This window comes from Tiliqua scincoides, chromosome 3 (genome assembly GCF_035046505.1).
Source record: "Tiliqua scincoides isolate rTilSci1 chromosome 3, rTilSci1.hap2, whole genome shotgun sequence".
In the NCBI taxonomy this organism is placed as follows: domain Eukaryota; kingdom Metazoa; phylum Chordata; class Lepidosauria; order Squamata; family Scincidae; genus Tiliqua; species Tiliqua scincoides.
This window is the reverse complement of record NC_089823.1, coordinates 152,527,774-152,549,663: the sequence shown is the minus strand read 5'-3', so window position 1 is coordinate 152,549,663 and position 21,890 is coordinate 152,527,774. Positions and strand designations below refer to the sequence as shown.

General features: G+C 43.6%; 2 protein-coding genes across 2 annotated transcripts in view; one reads left to right on the top strand and one right to left on the bottom strand.

Annotated features, from left to right (window-relative positions):
* The window catches only part of CDH23 (cadherin related 23), a 453,381-nt gene that overhangs the window by 375,129 nt on the left and 56,362 nt on the right, over positions 1-21,890 (top strand). The gene's annotated exons all lie outside the window — the stretch shown is intronic.
* The window catches only part of VSIR (V-set immunoregulatory receptor), a 28,083-nt gene that overhangs the window by 3,457 nt on the left and 2,736 nt on the right, over positions 1-21,890 (bottom strand). The window contains exons 2-6 of the mRNA XM_066620622.1: positions 15,756-16,187; positions 13,959-14,018; positions 10,044-10,151; positions 2,432-2,459; positions 378-565 (exon numbers count right to left, since the gene is read on the bottom strand). Of these exons, the coding sequence (XP_066476719.1) occupies positions 378-565; positions 2,432-2,459; positions 10,044-10,151; positions 13,959-14,018; positions 15,756-16,187 (816 nt within the window). The remainder of the gene's footprint in view (positions 1-377; positions 566-2,431; positions 2,460-10,043; positions 10,152-13,958; positions 14,019-15,755; positions 16,188-21,890) is intronic.

Below are 21,890 nucleotides of genomic sequence, written 5' to 3'. Positions count from 1 at the left end.
TGTCTCCAGGTCTCCTAAGTCACAGCACCATCCTCTCTTCCCAATGGGAATGTATCTTATTCCTGAGCCAGGCAAACAAGCCGATGATACCCCACATGTGTAAATGAAAATGGTTAAAAGTAGGAAACCTGTGGGAGTAAGAGAGCTAACGAAGGCAACAGCACACTACTGATTTTTTCTCAATTCAATTCTGTGTAGAACCATAAATAATAGCATTCCCCTGATCTGGGACAAGGAAAGCACCACGTAGCCAAAGTGGATGGCCAAGGGCACTTTCTGAACAGGAAGTTAGTGCACCATCATTACGCAGTCATATATATTTGCTGATAGCTAACAAACAGACATGTCTGTTAACACATCCATGATTAAATACTTACCCAGTGATGGGAAGAAACATTCCCCCGGGCCTGGGGGTGAGAGTGGAGTGTTTGGTTCTGAGAGAAGATGCCGACCTGACTCAGATGGTTGTCGGCTGGCCATATATGCTAGCTGCGGCCTGGGCTTGGGTTCCAAATTAGCAGCAGGGAAAGCATCAAAGACAGGGTTTTCAATGCCTTCGGCATTGCTGCAAAAGGAAGCACAGAATCAGACTACCTCTATTAATGTCTCACTCCTTCCCTGCCCATCCCTTTTAATTTAATGGAAAATACCATAAAACTTTCAAAACGCTTTTGGAATCCTGCTATTTGATCCTTCATTTTATTAAGGGGGAAGCAGAAAGAGATGTATGGATATCTACGAGATCGTTTTATTTCAGTGATTCCTATGAACCAAGTCAATTTACAAGCCAATTAAAAGTCTGTCTTTTAAAGTCATCAAGTTCCCCCAGCTATCAAAGTTTCATTTCTTAAAGGTCAGGTAACCAGCGTTACCTCTGCTTTTGTCACCAATGGTACCAATACCAATTCTGTAGTTTTGTATGTAACCATGAAATTTTGTTGCTCTATAAGAGCCCAATCCTGGGCTCGGTGCACTGGCTCACTCCCGGTGCGCAATGTCGCAAACATGCTGCAAAACACGTTTGTGAAGCTTACCACCGGGCGAGCACCGGTGGTAGCCCAGCCCAAGCTCCGTCACACGGACTGCCAAGCCGTGGTAAGGTAAGTGGAGGGGTGAGGGGAGGTTGGAAGGAGGCATGACAGGGAGGTGGGGAGAGGGCAGGGGGAAGCATGCCAAGGGAGGGAGCGGAGGGAAGTGGGATACCGGATTCTGAACTTTCGTGTGGGGCTTGCCGCCCTATACGAAGGCTCTTCCCTCACCTCCGACCTTTTGGTCAGCAGTGAATCGAGTAGCCTCACTGCGGGGCTACTTCCCTTACCCGGGGAAAGGGGACAACAGTCCCTTTCTTCCAAGGTGCCGGCCGTGGCTGCCCAAGGCGCGTAGGATGCAGCGGCAGCCGTTTTTGGTGCCGCTGCAGCTGCGCATCCTGGGAAATCAGGATTGAGTTCTAAAACAGCAGAGCAGGCCAAGTGACAGTTTAATGCTTTTAGTCTGACCATTTTGGACTTAGGGGAATTTTGTCCTGTTTAACGGAACCAGCAGAAAACTGTTCACCTGTGAAGCTAGAGCAAGCCTCATGATAGGTTGTGTATAACCAGCGTCCTCACTTTTTCAGAACAAAAAGTCACATGCATGAAAGCATGGAAAAAGCAAGAAGTGAGTTTGAGTACAGTGTTTTGTGCTAAAAAGGACCCTGCTCTATTTTGTGCTGGTGGGCTTTGTTCTATTTGAACGAGAGGAAAGCGTTCATATTCTTTTATTAGCCTGATGTACATTTAGATGTGAAAATCAGTAACTATGCTAGCTAGTGGGCTAGTAAATGGATGAGGAGCCAGAACTGTTCTCTTTATTGGTTTGCTGTTGCCAGCCTGTTCGTAGCTCTTTGAGGTGGAAAGCCATGGACTGGCATGTTGCCTTTCCTGGGTGGGGACTACAAGAAAAATGTGGACATTGCAGTTGAAGTTTGGCAATTTCCTCTTGTTTCCAACTCTAGCTGTGAGGATGACTGATTGGGGCTAAAAAGTTCTTTTTAGCTAGTAGGAGATGATGGGTACGGGGTAGGCATGTTTTTTAAGCCACAGCCTTCCAGCTGTCTACTGCATTTCCAGCACCACTACCCCAGCAATCTTAGATAAATTGTCAGAAGAGGCTCTCCTCTAGACACCAACATGGGAATTAGTTTGAACGGAAGGCTTCCTGATCATTGATATTTATCATATGAAATCCCTTTCCTGAGAGAGGCTGTTAGACACAATCCCTAGACTTTTTGTTTTGTTTGGAATGGCTACTGCTTTGGGTTGGTATGGTCTGATTTTTATGTCTTGTTTTGTTTATCAACTTTAGTTTATATTCAAAGTCATGCTTTTGGAGGGGGGGGGCCTTACAGGCCAAATTGTAAAATAAATATATAATATATAATAGAATTCCTCACCTCTCCATTCTGACAAGCTCATGAGCACCTGTGAAAAGAATACAATTGTTACTGCAAGGGTAGCTAACTGCAGTCATATTTCACGTCAGATTTCAGATCACAGAACTGAGGTATAGAATAAACCCAAATGTATATAGTCCAACTTCCTTGAACTACAGCAAGAAACTCCCTGACCAAGAGATGTATCATATTAGCAGGAGAAACCAAGGTACACCATCTCAGAATAAAGGTGCAGATAAGGATATGCAGCATTCCCCTTCCATTTCCTCCTTTGAAACTGTTTGCTTTGCTCTTCCTAAGCAACGAATTCATCTATGTGCTTTATTGGCTTTCTTGGGTGGGGCCTGCAAGAAAGATGTGGGCAGTGCAGTCTGTTCAATGGTTTGGACTAGAGAAATGGAAACAACTAAGCCACACAACAAACCGATACCAGACCCATGCTGCTTCACAGTGGCCTGGAACTGGGTCCTTTCCTTGATTTTACCAAATTTCCTTCCAGTAAAAAGCTTTTAAGAATAAGCAAGAGCTAAAACCTGGTGAAACTGACTTCGTCTAGCACAGGGATCTTGGCCCTGCTATTGCTCTCACTTCCAACAATCCTGAGTTATCATGCAGAGAAGGAAGTTTTCAAAACTGCTAGTATTGTTCATTTGCACTGGCGTCATGTATTTCTTATGGAAGTCTCTGGAAACCTCAATAACTATTTCTGTATATATGATCATAATCACATTTGAACCACTCCTTGCAGAAAAGAAAGTTTTCTAATACAGTATTTATGAGAATTACCTTTCTGCCTGGTAAGGAAGAGTCCCTTTGCTAACTCACAATCAACTGAGTTTCTTTGACAACTCAAATGAGTACAGAATTAAACAGCAAGTTGTTCTTTAGGATGTAAAAAAGGGCAATACGTGAAATTAGGGTATGCCCTATATGCATTCCTGTTGGTATGGAATTAGGTTAAGGCTGGGTGGTGTGTAATGCTGAGGCTCTGAGTGGTTTTTGTTTTCTGATTTGCACTTATCCAGCAAATACTTACAAAAAAAAAATAGGAACAAGCTACAAAAAAGATTAATTAAACTCTGAACAAAACAGCGATAAGTCTGTGTATGCAGAAATAGTTGGCAACTTGACTACATAAGGCCAGGAGGATTTTGGCTTTACCAGACAGAGGGATTTGGAGGCAATTGCATTTTTTCAGTAACTAGTCAGCAGGAATGCATTACAATTCTTGACATGAAAAGGCATATTTGGGAGTTTGCATCTGGATACCTGTTGTCTATGACAGCATAAATGAGAACTTTAAAATAAATCACTGTGAAGTATGGTGATGTCACTATTACTGCTACAACTATTTTCCTAAGCTGAAAGCATTGTCCCCCAGCATTCCACATCTTGCAGAGGATATCTCTTTAAACCCAATGTTTATAAGTGCTGTGAGAGGGGGCTTTACTAAACAACAACAGGGCAGGGCTTTCCCATTCATTCTAAACCAGGACACGCAGTCTAGATGCCATCCAGACTGGGTTACACTCTTACTATATGTTTGGGATAGGGTTGCCAACTATCATCCTTGAGACAACATGTCCCTTTAAAAGCTCTGAAACCATAACAGATATGCTGCTCTGATTTCTCCTACCCCTTTCTTTTAGTAGCATTTTGCCTACTTTCTTTGCCCGCCATAGAGAGATGCTAAGAGCCAAAGGACACATTAAACAAAACTAGCCTGGGTAAGCTAACAGCAACTTGGGGGGGAGGGGCAGATATTTTCATCCAAATGGTGGTTCATGGGTAAAGGAATTAAATATCTTCTCCTGAATGGCTGGCCTGGGGGATGCCTGTCCTAAACAAAGAGTATTCTGGCTACCTTGCGATTCAAAATTGTTCACTATACTTAGACTGCAGTAGGTCTTATCATAAAAGCTATGCCACTAAAACACAAGAAAGAGGGAAGCTCAGGCAGTCATGTTTTTCTTCTGTTGGGTTTGCCCTAGTTAGCTTTTCACCCACTCCCTTCTTTTTCACTTTTTAGTATTTCCTGTCTGCTATAGTTCTTGTCATTCATCTACATTTTTAATTTCAACTTCCTTCTCTGTACCCCAACCCAAAACTGCTCTAAATAAGTATGCTGAGAATAAAAAGATGCGATCTTGCAATGGGAACAACTTCCTCCTTAAGCACCACAACAGTAAATTGATCACTGTGCAAATATAATGAAGGAATTTTTGCAGAACATTGCAAAATTTTTGCAAGCTGCTCTTTGTAGAGATAGATACTAAGGAGGGTATGTAGCTTTGGAAAATGGTGTCATGAAAGCTAGACTGAACCCAGATGAGGAGTGGAGAGCTCCAGAAGCTGGTGGCCTTCAACTAGTCCTAGGCAATGTGGACCAGTGGAGTAGACTGAGATAAGACTGCAAAAAAGTATGGCCTTATTAAGCAAACAGGTTAGGCCCAGTGTGACAACCAAGTCTCTCAGAGACGCTGGAACTGGGGTGTCTGGGGATATGGTTATTAACTCTATTGCAGGAACAATTCTTGAAGATTTTGCTTTCCAACATGTAACATCATTAAGTCAGGGAGGCTCTGTTAAAATCTCCGGGATTGTTTTCAGTAGCCACCAAGAGGTTGATTCTGATTCTTGGAGATACCAGGCTAACCCTAAAGAGTTGGCAACCCTATTCTGGGAGTTGCTTAATTTTAGGCAAATCTGCACAGTGGGAGTAGGCCCAAAGTTTGGAAAAGGGTCCTCCTATTTTTTCTTTGAATGACTGAAGATACCTCCCAGTTTAAGGTGGAGGAACAGATCAAACTGAGCCTTTTTTCTCCTAGCCAAGAAAAAGAAACATCTCCTGCTCTAGCCCTTGGCCAGGAATTTCACTGAAAAGCCTTGCTCAATTGAGAACATAGCTCAAATCTGTGATTGGGAGAGCAAGGAAGAACCCACCCCACTGCAGATGGGTGGCCATCATTTTTTTTCTCCCAGAAGCCCCCAAGAATGATGATATATTGTGATGTATCATTATTCTTGGGGGCTTCTGTTAGAAAAAATGATGGCCAACCTTCTGTGGTGGGGGTTAGGGAAACACTCATTTTCACTGAACAACAGCCAAAATCCTCATCCTTGTTTCACTGCCTGAGACTGGGAGTTGAAAACAGGCATACCATTTCAATACAGTACTAGTATGGACTGCCTCCAACAATTCTCTTCCATAACCTTTCAATGGGATGAGAGATGGGAGACAGGTTCGTTTTAAGAAGGAACGTAAGGCTTCAGTCTCCTTTGCCCACACCCAAAGTCACAAAATATACTGGAATGCAGCCATTGCGTTTCCTGACAAAGTTCACAATTTCTGAAATTTAAATACTGAAGTGCCAACCTCAAAATGTGGGGCAATCCATTATGCTTGAATTCTAACATCTGAGATACATTGGTGGAACTTGACAAAGTCAATGAAAGCAGGAAATGCCGATTTTAAAATTGAGCCAAATGTGGAAGAAACCTCACTTGAATGCTTGAAATAGGTCTGCAAAGAGGGAGAATAAAACATCGGACGGAAATAACCCAAACCTTTGGTTACTCTGATTATCTTTAGATTTGAGTTCATTTCCCCACTACTACCTATTATGCTGTGGAAACAGTAGAAGGAACTAAAGCAACTGCTGAGGTTTGTTGTTTACTACGTTGTTTATCCTGCCCGAAACTGTTCTCTTAATATAGCAGGAAATGCAGAAGCCTCAATTTCCTCAATGTTTTCACACATAAACATAATGCACTTTGGAGCCTTCCTCCTGGTCATTGTGCATGTCACAATGAGTGCCCTTAACGCAGGCTCTGTCAAAGCCAGAGAATATCAGTCAAATGTACATTTCAGCCAACGTAGATTCACATTCATCATGACAGCTCTCCTTGCTACTTTCTTTTTCCACTTGTTTTCCTTAAGGCCAGAAAGAGGCCTCTCTGAGACACTCTGAAAGCAGCACCATTGCAGAAAGACCATGTGGCCAAGCAGACAGGTTATTGTGTATTCACTGTCTTATTTATGTGATTTCCCCAAGAACAATGGGTCCTAGCCAGCCCACTTACTGGAATTGGTTTGCATTATCTGACTAGGCACCCTGACCCCACCTGACCAGGTCAGAGGGTAGGTATAAAAGCCCAGGTGGTCATAAACATTCCAATGGACTAGACCTGCAGTTTTCAAACTTTTGTGCAAAGTTTTGAAACCCGCAGTAAGTCCTTGCGGAGGCAGGGGCAAGGCGGCCGGGGGAAGGCAGCGACACGATCCCCAGGATCATGCCACTCGGGGGGGGGGCTGCAGGGACTAGGGTGCACTCATCAGTCCCTGCAGCAGCATCCTGGGGGTGCAGGGAGTCCTGCGTGAGCCTCTGCAGGGCTCCCCAGGTCAGCAGCAGTGAAAGTGAGCGATCGTGCTCTGCCTCCACAAAACCGGGAGGGCAATTGCTCCACTTTCACTGCAGGGTTTCCCGCACCCCGGGAAGGCTGCTGCAGGTACTGATGGGTGCACCCCAGTCCCTGCAGTCTTGTCAGAAGTGAAAGTGCAGCAATTGTGCTCCGCTTCTGGTTTAGTGGAGGCGGGGCATGATTGCCTCACTTTCACTTTGGAAGCCTCAGGGAGCCCTGCAGACGCTTGCACAGGGCTCCCCACACCCCCGGGAAGCTGCAGGAGGCTCTGGTAAGTGCAGCCAAGCCCCTGCAGCCCCCTGAGTGGTGCAATCCTCCTGGCTGCCCCTGCCCCTTAAGGGCAAAGAGGCCAGGGCCTCAGGCTGGGGTGTTGTGACGCCCCAGTCTAAAAACCTCTGGACTAGACCAATGACATCACTGAATCTCGGTTTCTTAAGGCCAAGCCTAAGGACGCTTGGACATGTTCCACCATGAGTCCTTCAGAGAAGCTGCTATATGTGGTTAAATTTCACCCTCCTCCCTGGGAATAAGACAGGTATAACAGACTCCACAAGCTGATACAGGGATACATACAATTAAGGAACACTTAACTATTTAGCAATTATTTTGCTTTTAGGTTTGCCTGTAATTGCCTGCATGTATTTTTGCTAAGATCCACATTCCAAAACCCAAGCAGTTTTCCTAGTTTGCTTGTACTGTTCTTTCCTCCTTGTATTTCCCACCCCGCATCTTATTTTTAATATACTTTTGTGTTTTAACTGAATTTGCTTAAAGCCTTGATCTAGTCTTCCTAGACCCTTGGCTACAGGCTACTAGACAGATTTTTTAGGAAATTCTACACTTAACTGTGAGAGAGGCTTTCAAGAATTGTCTCTGCCTGGCCCTGTTCTCATGGTGACAGCAGAGCCTACTGGATTTTGGCCCTGGCACTGGGTATATTTGAGAAAGGGAGGGAAACACTGGTACCAGGGCTCCAGCCTGCCCTGAGCACCACACAGTTCTAGATTTAATGAAACTTCTACTTAAAAATCACTTATGAAAACACCCTAAGTTGAAAGAATTCCACTGAGTCAGATTTCTGCAGTGATTTGCATTTTTGTTTCCAAGTGTGTGTGTGTACATTTATTTGGGCAAGTTTAGACAAGAAGGCTAAAATATCCACTCAGCCTCTGTTCACTTGGATGTTTACACTTCCCTTTGACTTGCATGAGACTGAAGAAAGCAACTACCTTTAGAAAAGGGAAGCAAAGCATTTCCTTTTCAGTAAGCCTCTATCTCATTACATCTGCACCAAGTTGGATAAACACTAAAGCAGAAATCACTCTTGCAGTTTTACAGAAATGATTGTCTATACAGGGATACAGTTGTTCCATAAAACTCCCACTAGCAGAAAAAAACAGGCAGTATCTTCCCAAAAGTTATTTACAATTTACAATTAGTCCAATCCTAACTAATTTCCTGCATGTAAACCCCAGCAGCCGCAATGTGTCAACTTGGTCCTGAACCAGTGATATCACTGGTTTAAGTCTAAGTTGATCCATGTCGGCTAATCAGGCCTGGAAAGGGGGACAGGATATGGCACGGCACACGCTGGTAGCATCAATCCCACCACATCCCCTCAGACCAGATCTACCCCCACCCTGTTACACCACCTCCCTGCCCTGAACTTTTCTGCTTCAGTGGATATCCCTGGAAGCGGCAGAAGGGCTCTGGTTTTCCTACCAACATGCATACTAGAAGCACTGTCGCAAAGTGCTTTACAGTATGTTTGCAACAGTACAATGGCCGATCAGTGGAACACATCCCTTACTAAGGAATGAGCCATTAGGCATTACAGCTAAGCAATAACTACACTTTATGGCACACTCCAGCACAATTTCCCTGTATTTTCTGGTGAACAGCCCTGCCCTTCTGTTTGATAGCTTTTTCGTAATCATTAATTTTTCTTAGTAATTATTATCATTAGTTTGAAGAGCTACTTGCTGTAGCTTCATCCTTTGAAAATGCCTACCAAAGTAGTAAGCAAAATATTAAATGAGAACAGCTTTATTTGACTGTGGCCTGTCAGCCTGAACATTGTTCATTTCAATGTCATGACTTTTTCTATTTATAAATAAACAGAAAAGAAAAAGCTGTCATGACTCTGAAGAAAGCTGAACCCAGATGTGGAATGCTGATTTTTAATAAACATGACCTCTAAGATATAATGCATAGAATAGATAGTGGAATGGATTTTTGCTTGAGTTTTCTTAAACAAAGTTGTAAGACATTTTGTGTAAATTTAGCAAGAGAGACACTGTATTACAGGGGCAGTGTTCTGCTCTTCAATGCTTCTTATGAGCTACATGAAGTGCTGACAGTCAGGCAAGATCAGAAATAGTTTGGGGATACATTTTTTGTCTGAGACACAGGGCTATCAACATTCCCTGTTTTATTACCATGGTTTTTTTTAACTTCACTTTTATCTACAATTGTAAGGTTGCAATCCAGCATTCATGCATGTCTTTTAAACAGCTCCACAGCCACAGCAGTCACAAAGTCTCCCCAGTCCTTTCACCCACCTGCTTGCTGTGAGACAAAGCAGGCCCTGCTTGTTACAATATATGGGTGGAAAGAGTGAATGTAGAGTCCAGGGGGAGAAAGCAGTGGCACATAACATTTCACTGCTGGCAGTGATGATCAAGAGGGAAGCATAACCTCCCGCTGCAACCCTATTTCCAGCCTAGATTACTGGATGTCATTTATTTTGAAATAAATATTTTATATTAAAATGTATAGTGTCTCTGCTCTCAGATGCCTAGTAGACCTAGAAAGAAGAGAAAGAATTTCAAAAACTGTAATGGAAGTAATCTGCGCTTTGGTTAGTATGATTACAGATTAAAAATCAAATACGAATATCAGTTGGTACCAGACATTAAGGGCACAATCCTAACCCCTTCTGTCAGTGCTTTCCAGCACTGACCTAAGGGCAATGCAGGTCTGAGGTAAGGGAACAAACATTCCCTTACTTTGAGGAGGCCGCTGTGAGTGACACCCAACTGCAGGATGCAGCAGATGCCCCACTGGCACCGCTATGCCAGTGCTGGAAAGCACTGACATAAGGGGTTAGGATTGTGCCCTAAGTCTGTAAGGAGAAATAAATCTAAAGGACATGTGGGGAGGCAAAGAAAGGGGACATTTTGATACATACGCCTGTTATTGATTGCTTGTCTCTGCTTGTAAATGAGGAGAAGGATGAAAGGCAGGCAGAGAATGCCCACAATGCAGGCCCCTGTTGCAAGTGCAGCTGCTGTGATGTCTGAAAAAGAAGAAATGAAAGGCAAAGTAAGCAAGTGAGCAAGAAATTCTTCTCATTGCTGGAAGCCAATGATGAAAAGTATTCCAAGTCAGCAACAAATAGCAATTTGGGAACCTCTCATGCTGTAATTCAGATGGTGAGCCCCAGTTTTTCTTAATTTAAAGGGAATCCCTGATATTATACGATTGCTACAGTATTACATTCCTGTAGAACAGAGGTGTCAAACATAAGGCCCGCGGGAGCTTTTTATCCGGCTCTCAGGCTCTCAGCTGCTGAGCCATGCTGAGGTGTTACTGCTGAAAGGGCAACCCACTTGAAGATTGAGCTCTCCCATATCTTGAATATGATCAAGATATGTATAATTTTTCTCCTCTGATTTGCAGCTAATGAGTTCCCAAATGAGAAAAAGTGCTTATTTTTGGTCATGATTTGTTTCATGACATCATTTCCTGCTTAATGACATCACTTTCAGCCCTCAGCAGGCATCACGAATGCTATTTGGCCCTCTGCATGAAATGAGTTTGACACCCCTGCTGTAGGACATGGTGGATTTCTGAACTGTGTTGCCTATCAAACAAAATATATAATTCAACAGATCCTGTATTGTTCTGAAATGTTGAAATGATCATCACTGCACAAATCAAATAAAATGTTTTACATTTTAATGCATAAAAATGTTTTAATATGCTAAAGGGTATTTGCGCCAGCTGAGGGCGGCTGGCACAGGAAGTTTGGGAGGACGGGGGAGGGCAGAATGGGGGCATTTCAGGATGGGACCTCTGGCACTTAGACCAGATCCTAAACCCCCCCCCCCAAGCAGCCCAACATTACACAGGCTGCTCAAATCTGCACTAGCAATTTCATTGGCCCAGATCTGAGTAGCCCCATTGAGGTGACTGGGACATTACTTGGGATAAGGGAACAGTAAGTCAGACCCCTTACTCCAAGTTGCATTCCTTTTAGCTCCTAACCTGTGCTGGATATGGTGCAGGCCAGTTGGCCTGCCTATTCCAGCACAGGTTAGGATTGAGCTGTAAGTCATTCTATACCCAACTACCTCATGCATGTTCAAATGGCAGTAAAATCCAAATTCTGATAGCTGGATGCAAATTCAAAACCAGTAGCATATTTTTATTGATTGATATTAAATTGTCTAGATTACAGAAAGACAAAATGGCCTTGATGAAAGCATGTGAAGTTGGTTTATAAATTATTACAGCCAAGCTGTCCAAATGGGAAAAAGAAGGAAATACTAAACATCACCAGATCATGGAGACTTTCATTCATGCAGGGTGGAGCTGCTTCTAACCAAAGAATATCTATGACATGCTATAGATATAGATAAGCATGCAAGCTCATACAAGCAGGCTGCAGGCAGGCAAATGCTTGAAAAGACTAGATTGGATACTAACAGGAAGCAGGAAGTTAAATACTGTTAACATTCAATCTTGTCTCTTCAAGTATTCAGGGTTGAAGATGTAGGAAGATAAGATAAGAATACATTTTATGCATCTTCTCCAGAAATGTCCAGAAGTCTGGACCAGAGTATGTAGGCCGGTAATTGTTCATACAGCTAAGTATGTGTGGAAATCAGAAGCTTCATCTTAGAAGATATGAACTTTACCAGAAGTTCAGGTAAAGAAGCTGTTGAAGTATTTCTTTGTTGAGGGAATAATTAAGAGGAACAAACCAAGAAAGTAGCTTCAGGCCTAAGTTTCTGGTTTCAGTTTCTAACCTAAAGTACAACTACACTAGTGTTGGCCTTTTCAGCCACATTAGACGCTGTTCCAGAACCACCTTTCAGAGCGCGATACCATAGTCTTTCGAGACTGAAAGTTGCCAACAACTAGCAATTTTAAAACTGATTCTGGGCAATGTGTCTGAGAGTAGAGCATTTTTGTTCCTTTTTTTAAGCATCTTATTATCAGAAATTTCATTAATCTTTTGCAGTCTGTGTTAAATAATTCTATAGTAAGTTTTATAAGAACATAGCTATCTAAACAGCTGGAGCAGCATAATCACAGATGTATTAGTCTGTGTTAATAGTTGGCATAATTCTGTAAAAGAAAAAGAAAGCACTGCAGACCTGGTATGAGTGTAGCATGCAGCACATCAAAGGCACTGGTTCTCCAAACAAATCATTTTCACAGGCAACACAAATAATTAAATCTCAGGTGATTTAACATGAGTTTTCTTAAACTTGCATTTTCAACCAGGCTCCTCTTGACTTCGAACTGCATTAAGTTGGTATGGGTTTCTAACAGAACTCTGCAAGCTTATGCTCTTGCTACTGTGCTATAGTGTTGCAATTTCAAGATTACACAACCACTAATGATTATATGATGATAAAACTATCAGCAAGTCAAATTGCAAGGGTTTCATTCTCGGCAGACTTTCAGTTTTTCTACTCCAGAAAAGGGCTCACATCAGATGGTCAGCACCATCAGGCAGCTACATAGGCCCAGGGCCCTCCAAAGGGCCTATTGCTAATCCCTGAAACTACCTCTGTGTCTTTAGCCAACTGGTAATGGCACAGTGGCTTCCTTGGACCAGAGTAGCTTCTCTCTCTCTCTCTCTCTCTCTCTCTCTCTCTCTCTCTCTCATATCCCACCTTCCAAAATGACCCCAGTTCCCCCCAACCCAAAACTTCTCCTGGTTCAGAAAGTAAGACTGCACTGGTGCCAATGGAAGAAGTTTCCCTTCTGCAACTTATTAACAGCTTCAGGGGCCCAATATCAGGACTGTGGCATGGGGAAAAATGTTAGATACTGCTACCACATATGGCCCTGTCCTTATCTCTGACTCCCTCCTTCAGCAGCTATTTAGGGCTTCAGGTTCTGCAAATACTAGTTTGTATTAAATGTAGATTTATCAGTAGCCAAGAGCAATACCAAAGTCAGCCATGACTGAGGGCCCTTGAGGCAGGGTCTTCAGAAATAAAAAAATCCTGCTGCATAGCAAAAGAAAAGCTACGTATTTCAAACTCAGCGAACAGCATGGCAGAAGGCAAACAGACAAAAGGAGGAAGCAAGGGGGAGATACTACAGGAGATGAGGAAGATAAATGTGGTCAAAACTGAGACTAGAAGCAAGTCTAAGGAAACAGCTGACATCAAATCTTCAAACCATTCAAATGCAGTTTGTAACTTGGACCCACTTAGAATTTATAGGGTTTTTAATTTCAAAAATAAGCAATATTACAGGGCTGGTTGATGCTCTGGTGCTGCAAGAGGCCAGCCTTCCCCAGGTGCCAGTACCACCTTGCAAACTTGCCATGCGGTGATCCAGACTCTGCCCCCTTTCCTACAGCTGATGTAACCTCCATTTCTCCACTCCAGCCTTGTTCAAAACAAACAGGGTAGAACAGAGCACACTGCTGCCTCCCTCAGACCTGCTGCCTGATCTCTAGTCTCCTTTGGGCAGCAGTAGTCCACCTCTTCCTCCACTTGCACTGGAGGAGGGGGCAGCAATGGCAGCTTTTTTCTCCACCACCCACGCTGCTGTAGCAGTGGTGAGCTACTGCTGCTGCTTATTCATTCTCAGCAAGCAAGAAAGGGAGTGGGGCTGGTGACAGAGGACCAGCAGGGAGGTGGTTATTAACAGTATTTATATACCGCTTTTCAACAAAAAGTTCACAAAGTGGATTACAGAGAAAAATCAAGTAATGGGCAGGTGCAGGACACAGAGAACCCCTCATCAGTTTGCTGCTCCCCCCAACTTAACATGAGAAATTCAGTCCACATCATGGGCATGGTTGTTAGCAAAAATCTATCATCCCAAAACTAAGGTGTTGCAAGGACAAACTTACTTTCATTCTCGGTGCTTGCAGAAGAATGATGAAATGTGCAGTTCGGAAGTGAACCATTTGCTGTGAATAAAAAAATTATAAGTAGCTTATGGAATAAATACTGTTTTTTTAAACAGTTTAAACAGCAACAATCAAACCCCTATTTAATTATTGTTCCTAGAGGCAGGGATGAGAGATTTCTGAAGTTTAAAATAACATACAATACTGTTGTTCCAAAATTCTGTTTTCTGCTTACTAATATAGTGCCATGAATACATATTCTTTTCCCATAGCATTCTCTTTGTTTTGTAAGTGATGGGTGTGCAAGCCACAGAGACTGACAACCTCCAAGATGACTGCACTGCTAATCCAAATATCAGCTCAGGATTTAAGATTATGCTTGTGATACTCGCTCCTGCAATTGATAGTTTAGTTGGAGCAACAGCCTGTGATCGGAGTGGGGATTCTCAGAGGAAATGGGCACCCTTGCTATGTTTGCACAAAGCATTAAAGTTTCATGTAACTAAACCACTCCATTTAAGAGTGACATCCTGACAAAAGGCAACTTCCAACTCCTTCCCCCAACATAAACAGAAGGGTGCAGATAAAGAGAGGTGGGGGATGGGCACAGTGGCAGGGAAAGGCACTTCTGACACAATCCTATTCATGCCAACTCAGAAGTAAGTCCCATTGTGTTCAGTGGGGCTTCTGACACAATCTTATGCATGTCTCCTCAGAAGTAAGTTTCATTGTGTTCAATGGGGCTTACTCCCAGGAAAATGTGCATAATTGTGTATACACACATTTTATTTATTTATTTATTCACATTTTTATACCGCCCTTCCTCCAAAGAGCTCAGAGCGGTTTACACAGCAGCTCCTCCCCTCCTCACAACAACCCTGTGAGGTAGGTGAGGCTGAGAGAAAGTGACTGGCCCAAGGTCACCCAGGAAGCTTTGTGGCTGAGGGGAGATTTGAACCTGGATCATCCAGGTCTAAGTCCACCTCCCAAACCACTACACCATCCGAGATTTCTTTGTGTTTCTGAAGTGGCTGTTTAGGCAACGGTCCCTACATACTTGCTCTGGAATACAGTTGTATGCCTGCCATACACACCAGCACAGAAAATTAACAGCATGTGATTTCTGCTGTCATTGGCAACAACAGGAAGTTTACTACCCTTAGAAGAGTGAACCTGCAGGGAGAGACTCCTTTCAGCTGGCAAGTGCTCCTGGGATACGTTTGGATACAGAATGATTCACAGGGACTAGCGTGGGTTTTGTCATCACAAAAGCCCTAGATTACAGTAAATGAGTTTTCACAAATCCCACGTGGATAGAATCTCAGGAGTGTGTTTTCCCACAGAATAGTTGCAAGGTTGGAAGGGGTCTTATTCCCAACTAAAACAGAATAACATCTTCCTGAGTACAGCTATCCCTGACAAATAAGGATGATGTGTATGTGATAATATCACAGCACAACAGAGCCAATCAAATTTGGCATGCTACGATCTCACAAAATCAATTATGAGCGAGAGCACACTTTCTGGACCAGCACAGTCTTCATTCTGAACAAATACTTTCACCTATTCACAGTAAATTGCACAAAATTCACCAAAAATTTCACCACTACCAAAGATTTTCATCAGTAACACCTCTGCTTTGGTCCAGCTCTAATGTCAAACTTTCCCAGCAATAGTATTGATTTTTAATTTAGTCCACTTCGTCTAGGTCTGTCTGCAAGATACAAGGGGAATGCGGTAGAGTGGATAGGCTATGGAATTTTAACTGTGTCTGCCATGTGTATAGAGTTCACCAACCTTTCTGTATACGAAGTTCCATGAAACCATGAGCTTCTTGTTGAAGATGTGGCTTGTTGTGCTCCTTCTTGACCTCTACCATATAGCAGCAGTAGGTCCCACTGTCCTGTAGCGTAAGATTTGCCAAGGTGGCATGGAATGTTCCATGGTGATCTGACCACATCTCCACCCCATGATGGCTTGCTTGTTGCCTGGAAGTGGTGTTTCTACCACCAGCTGCTTCGTGATGCACCTTCCTATCAGTGACATTGCGGATATGCTTTCTCTGAGAACAGTGCAGGTCACCCTGATTGCCGAAGGTCCAAAATTTGGAAAGAAGGTCATGCTGATTCATGAAAGATCCACTGAGCTTACAAGTCAAGGTAACATTTTGGCCTTCAGGACAGATGTAGAGTGAGTAAGGGGTGGTGATTACAAAGCTTGTTGATTGTACTGTGGGGGAAGAAAAGAGAATATCAGATAAACTTTGTAAGTGCTGAAACTTTGTATGTCAAGCAGAGTGAAGCATTATTCTCATTTTAAAATGCAAAGGCTCACAGGGTCACATTGTGGTGAAGTTTGAAAACAGTTCTAGCTACTGATTGGAATGAAATTTTAGTTTCATTAAAGTTCTGCTTTCTGATCTCTTAACCCTAATCTTCTGTCATACTTTAACCTATACTATCTGTGTTGGATTTTTACTGCTATAGGATTTTCATATCTAAAAGGGTTGAACTGTATATGCCAACAAATCAAAACTGAAAGAGAATTTTGACCTTGGGAAGACTTTTATTTTATGAATGAAGTGTGCAATAAAAAGTCATTCTGTGCCCTATACATATGAATGAACATGAACATTTTCTTATTGCTCTTAGGGAAACAGCATTATAAGTTCCAGTCTGGATAGCTGCCAAAACAAACAGTAAAATCTGCAATGGAAGCAACATCCACATTATGAAATAATGTCATTAGCCACAGCTTGGATCTCCATTTATAGCTATGCATACGCAGGACTGGCCAAAGCCCACCCACTGCCTGAGGTATCCCAGGATTGCCCCCCTACCACCAGGAGGCAGAATAGCTGATCATGTGATCTCCTTCTCTCAGGGAGGGCAACCTGTCCAAAGACTGGCCCTCCCTCTGCTGTGAAACAGTGACCAATTTACTAAGCTAAGCATTTTAAGTTTTCCTCTTCACCCCCCCCCCCCGAGTGTAGGTCCGAGCAGACCCACCAGGTCAGCATAGGCTTACCCTGGGGCAAGGGAACAAATGTTCTCTTAACCCTGAGGAGGCCTCCAGAGGCCAAAATTCTCTGGAGGGAGTCAGTGGGCAGTGGCGGTCCTGACAACTTTCCCACCAGAGGCCACTATCTCAACTGCCGCTTCCAACCTGGAAGTAACTGTGGTGACTTCATTTTCATCACAATTACCTCTGGCATGCTGCCTCCTCTGTTCCCCCTTTGAAAAAAGGGTGAGGGATGTGGCAGCCCAGGCTCCAATAGAACATTTTCACATTGCTGGAAGGCACGCCGGAGGTGAGCAAACTTGGAGGAGACATGTGCTGCTTCCTCCCAGGCAGCTCCTCAGCCGTTCTGAGCCATTGCCCTCATCTCCTCCCCTTTCTTTAATGGTGGCTTAAACCATGCCTGGAGCGTCAGGAACCATGCCTGGAGCGTAGCCACTCTAGGCACAGTTCATCGCTGATTAGAGGACCATCCTGTCTCTGCTCCCCTTTAAAGAAAGGGGGGAGGGGAGCCCTCAGATTAGCATGGAACTGCGCTGTTGGTGCAGTTCCAACTGCTTAAAAAGCTGGTGGGGGGAGCAGGTTGTATTGGTGCCCCCCAGGTGCCTAAATTCCTGGTGTCTGAGGCATTTGCCCCCACCCTGAGTCCGCCACTGACAGTGGACACCATGCTGGCACGTTGCATTGCTGCACAGAGAGCTGAGTAGGATTGGGCTGATAGGGGGGCGTGTCATGCATCAAAAGTTTATTTCCACTGTCTGGAGGCAAAAGATCATTTTCCTCAGTTTAACAGTCCCTCTTCTGAACTTCTCAATTGTTCAAGTTACAGAAGCCCTAGCACACAACAAAGTTGGCCATCTCTTTAGAACCCTTAGAAAGAAATTTCATATGTGCTTGCCAGGGAGTCAATTTCTAATGTGCTTATGGTCAAAATGAAGCTTGAATCAAATTATAATTATACTATATTAACTATAGTATAGTAATTAGTTGATTGATTAATTAATTATACCAGCTATAACTATACTATAATTATAGCCTTTAAACAAGATTGAACCTAATTTGATTTAAGCTTGGTTTTGATCCTAAACACATTAGAAATGTGTTTTCTAATTTCCCTGGGAAATGCAGATGAAATTTGTGCACAGCATTCCAGCAGTCATTGAGAGATGCATCAAATGAAATTGAAAAATTCTTTCAAGTTAAACAAAATGTGATCAACAGACAAAAACAGGATGTTGTTGCAGTCTCCAATAACATATTTGGTTTTTAATACTATATTTCTCATATTTAAAAAGCCAAAAATGATTTAACCAACTATTTATTTATTTATACAGGTATTTATATACCGCCTCTCTTTGGTCGTCAGATTTCTCCTCAGACTTTAATCCAAGGTGGTTTACATAGGCAGGCTGTTCTAAACCCCCGTAGGGATTTTTACAATTGACTAGTTCTAGTCTTTCATAGAACTCCTTGTTCCAGCTGGATTCCTTCCAGGTCTGGCCTCTCTCTGGCCCTTCACCTCCCACGCTCCACTTGACGGCAGCTCCTCTCTGCCACCTAGGGTCAGCTCATCAGTATATCAGCTTGTCGTCAGTTCTCAGGTACTTCCGGTTGTTTCGAACTGGCAGCCTCAGATCTTCAGGCATACAAGGTGGCAGCTCTACCAACTGAGCCAGACCTCCTGCCTTTCCTTTATCAAAAATCTTGTTAAAAACACCAACAAAACAAAAAATACCAGTATGCTTTTAAAAAACTGGTCATAAAGGGGATCAACCAAACTGTACTCAATGGTATGGGCAGGTGGGGTATGTATGCTGTATTCAGTTAAACCTAAGGCTAACTCTCTCAAGTGTACAGCTTTGGGACTAAGCAATATATCTGAGTATTGCTACTGACCACAGTGAAGCTCATTCTGGCTGTTCACAACTGTCTCCCATCAGTCTGCTACCCGAGTTACCTGTTGTAACTGAGTGGGGAACTGTGCTCATCTGGCCAATTCCTAGTATGACACAATTGTGCCCAGGAGGTGTGTAGCATGTTGATGACCATGCAGTTTGCCTGAAACACTAACTCGAGTAAATTCAAACCAAGTGTTCCAAGGCTTGAGAGGGAATGGGGACATGAGAGCTATTCCTTCCTACGTATATTGCAAAGAACCCCCCGTATTCTGCCCTGCCTCCTTCTCCTCCTCCTCCCTCCCACCTACTTGTGCAGCAAAAAATCCCTGAAGCCTTCCTCCTCCCCTCATCTTGCAACTCTGCCTCCACCTCCTGGAACCTACCCTCCCATCACGTCCACCTTTTGGATGCCTGCTGCCTCCTGATCGCCCATGAGGTCTTGCAGCCAGACACGGAAATAGTGAAGGGGGGGAAGGAAGAATGCACACTATATAAACACAGAAACTCAGAACTGAATTGGCTTCAAATCCACTGCTGAGTTGCAAGTTCCCACGTCCAAGTCGTAAGTCAAGTCCAAGTCTTTGATTGATGTGACTTAAGTCGGACTTATGACCGGGTTGCGGGACGAGTGCTCATCCCTGCTGAGCAAACACCTTCACCTCTGCTACTTCTACCATCAAGCCCTTAATCCATTGTAGAATCTGGGCTGGGCTTGATTCCCCAGAGGTCCCCAGATTCCCCGGAGTTCTCCGACTGCCCCCAATCGGTGGTGACATCACATCCTGATTGTGACCCCTGTCCCTCAACAGCTTTTCTTTGGATGCCATACCTTTGCTCACCATGTGTGAGGCCACTTTCTGCCCTCAGCAGCACTGAGGTGAAATATAATGGCGTTCAACCAAAAGCCATCCTTCAGAAGGAAAGGGCAGGAAAGAAAGCTGCTGCTCGGAAGCATTGGGCAGGCCCCAACTGAATTGTGCACTGGGGCGTGTCCTGTCACATCCTACCTCATTAGCCAGAGCAGGGCAAGGTGGGTCGGGGAGACCTGCCAAATCCCCAGGCTTCACTGCCACTGCTGACAAGGGGCACAATGAGCTGACACTCCTGGGTCATAGTGCATTGGGGTTATGACTAGGCAAGCACTGGCATAATCTCTCAAGGCCACACTTGCCAGGACACTGCTATTGTTGGGCAGGCTGGATTTGTTGCAGTGATTAGGCTGCTGGCCTCCCTCATGCGAAGACACAGTTGGGCTCCTCAAACTGCTGATGTGAAAAACACCCAGGAGCCTTTGCCGAGAAGCCCCCCCCCCGTCCCTTGAGGGGCCCAGTCCTTGTCTGACATGGGACAGTCAGATTGCCCTACTCTGAAATATGAATTGGATTTTTGTACATTAGGGGATTTGGGAAGGTGCAATTCTTCAGTTTCCTGCGGCACTGTAATATGACAAACTGCATTGCTCAAATTGCTTCTTCCATACAAGAGTTAATGGTTTGGAAACTCTAACATTGTAAGACTGGCCAGCTTTGTTGTAGTGGAGAAGATTTGGCTCTGTTAAAACCACAGGTGCAAGTGAGATCTTAATATCTCTAGATATACACAGAAAGAAATAGAAAACAATCTGTCACTATTTTTTTCTCCTAGACACCCAAAGAACCTTTGTGCTTTCTTCCCCCCCCCCCCCTTAGCAAAGATTCCCAGCTGGGCTGATCCCAGATGGCCTTCCTGGCATTGAAAATACTTTGAGCTAAAAACAAAACAAATCCACACCAAATGCACATGCCTGCCAAATCTTGACAGATGAAAATTACAAATTTTGTACTGGAAGTTCAGCCTTGTTCTTTTAGTTGCACCAAAATATTGCATTAAAATGTGCATATGATAAAGTTGAATTTTGCCCACAAAAACTCAAACCACAATAAGTGTGTTTTGTCTGTAATGCGCTACAGCTGTGTTTCTCAAACTGTGGGTCAGGACCCACTAGGTGGATCGCAAGCCAATTTCAGGTGGGTCTCCATTCATTTCAATATTTTATTTTTAATATATTAGACTTGATCTACCATGGTATGTGACTGCCTTTGGGGAAATGTTACAGACTTGTACTTTTAACAAGCTACAATGTATATTATTTTAACAAGGAGAGTCAATGGAACTTAACTCCTGGATAAGTGTGGGCAGGATTGTAGCCTAGCATTGTTAAAAATTTCCTGCTTGATAATGTCACTTCTGATCGTGACATCACTTCCGGTGGTGTCACTTCCTGACAGATTCTCATTCTAAAAAGTGGGTCCCGGTGCTAAATGTGTGAGAGCCACTGTGCTATTCTGTCATGTTTGCTACCAGGGCAATCCTGCTGATGAGGCTGGGTGAAATAGCCTCCTCGGGTAGCAGACTGATGGGAGACTCACCACACCACTTCAGAAGGGAAGACTTTGCCGCAACAGGCTAACACACCCTATTTCCTACATTTTGCACTTAGAGAGCAGCTCCTGGGAGGAGGATGACTCTTTCCCTCTCACCCTCACATTCAAGATATTCTGAAATCAATCTTTACTTCAAAATAGGTTAGTTCCTGTTATAGAGAAAGCCAATTTTTACACGTAGATAATGCAAAAATAGCAACTTCCCACTCTTTCAGTTTCATGTTTGTGCTCTAAAATGGGAGCGCAGGCAGTGTATAAAAGGTAAATACAAAATATTTTAATTTTTGCAGATTCACTGCAAGCAGACAAACATGCTGTATGCTGGGCCTACATGGTACCCAGTCATGGTGCCCACAATATGGATGGGCAGGAAACCACTACTGGATGAAGTAATAAAGGATGTGTAGGCTTCTGGACCTGGAAATGCTCTGGATGCCACTGAGATCCAAAAAATGTGACAGTTAAACCACATGGAAACTTGTTTGTGTGAAACTTCCCCCATATTGGTTGAGTCAGTTTTTAATCATACCAGCACTACCATTGAGCAGGTTCCATGTAACATATAAACCATGTCATACAGCAATCCATTATGA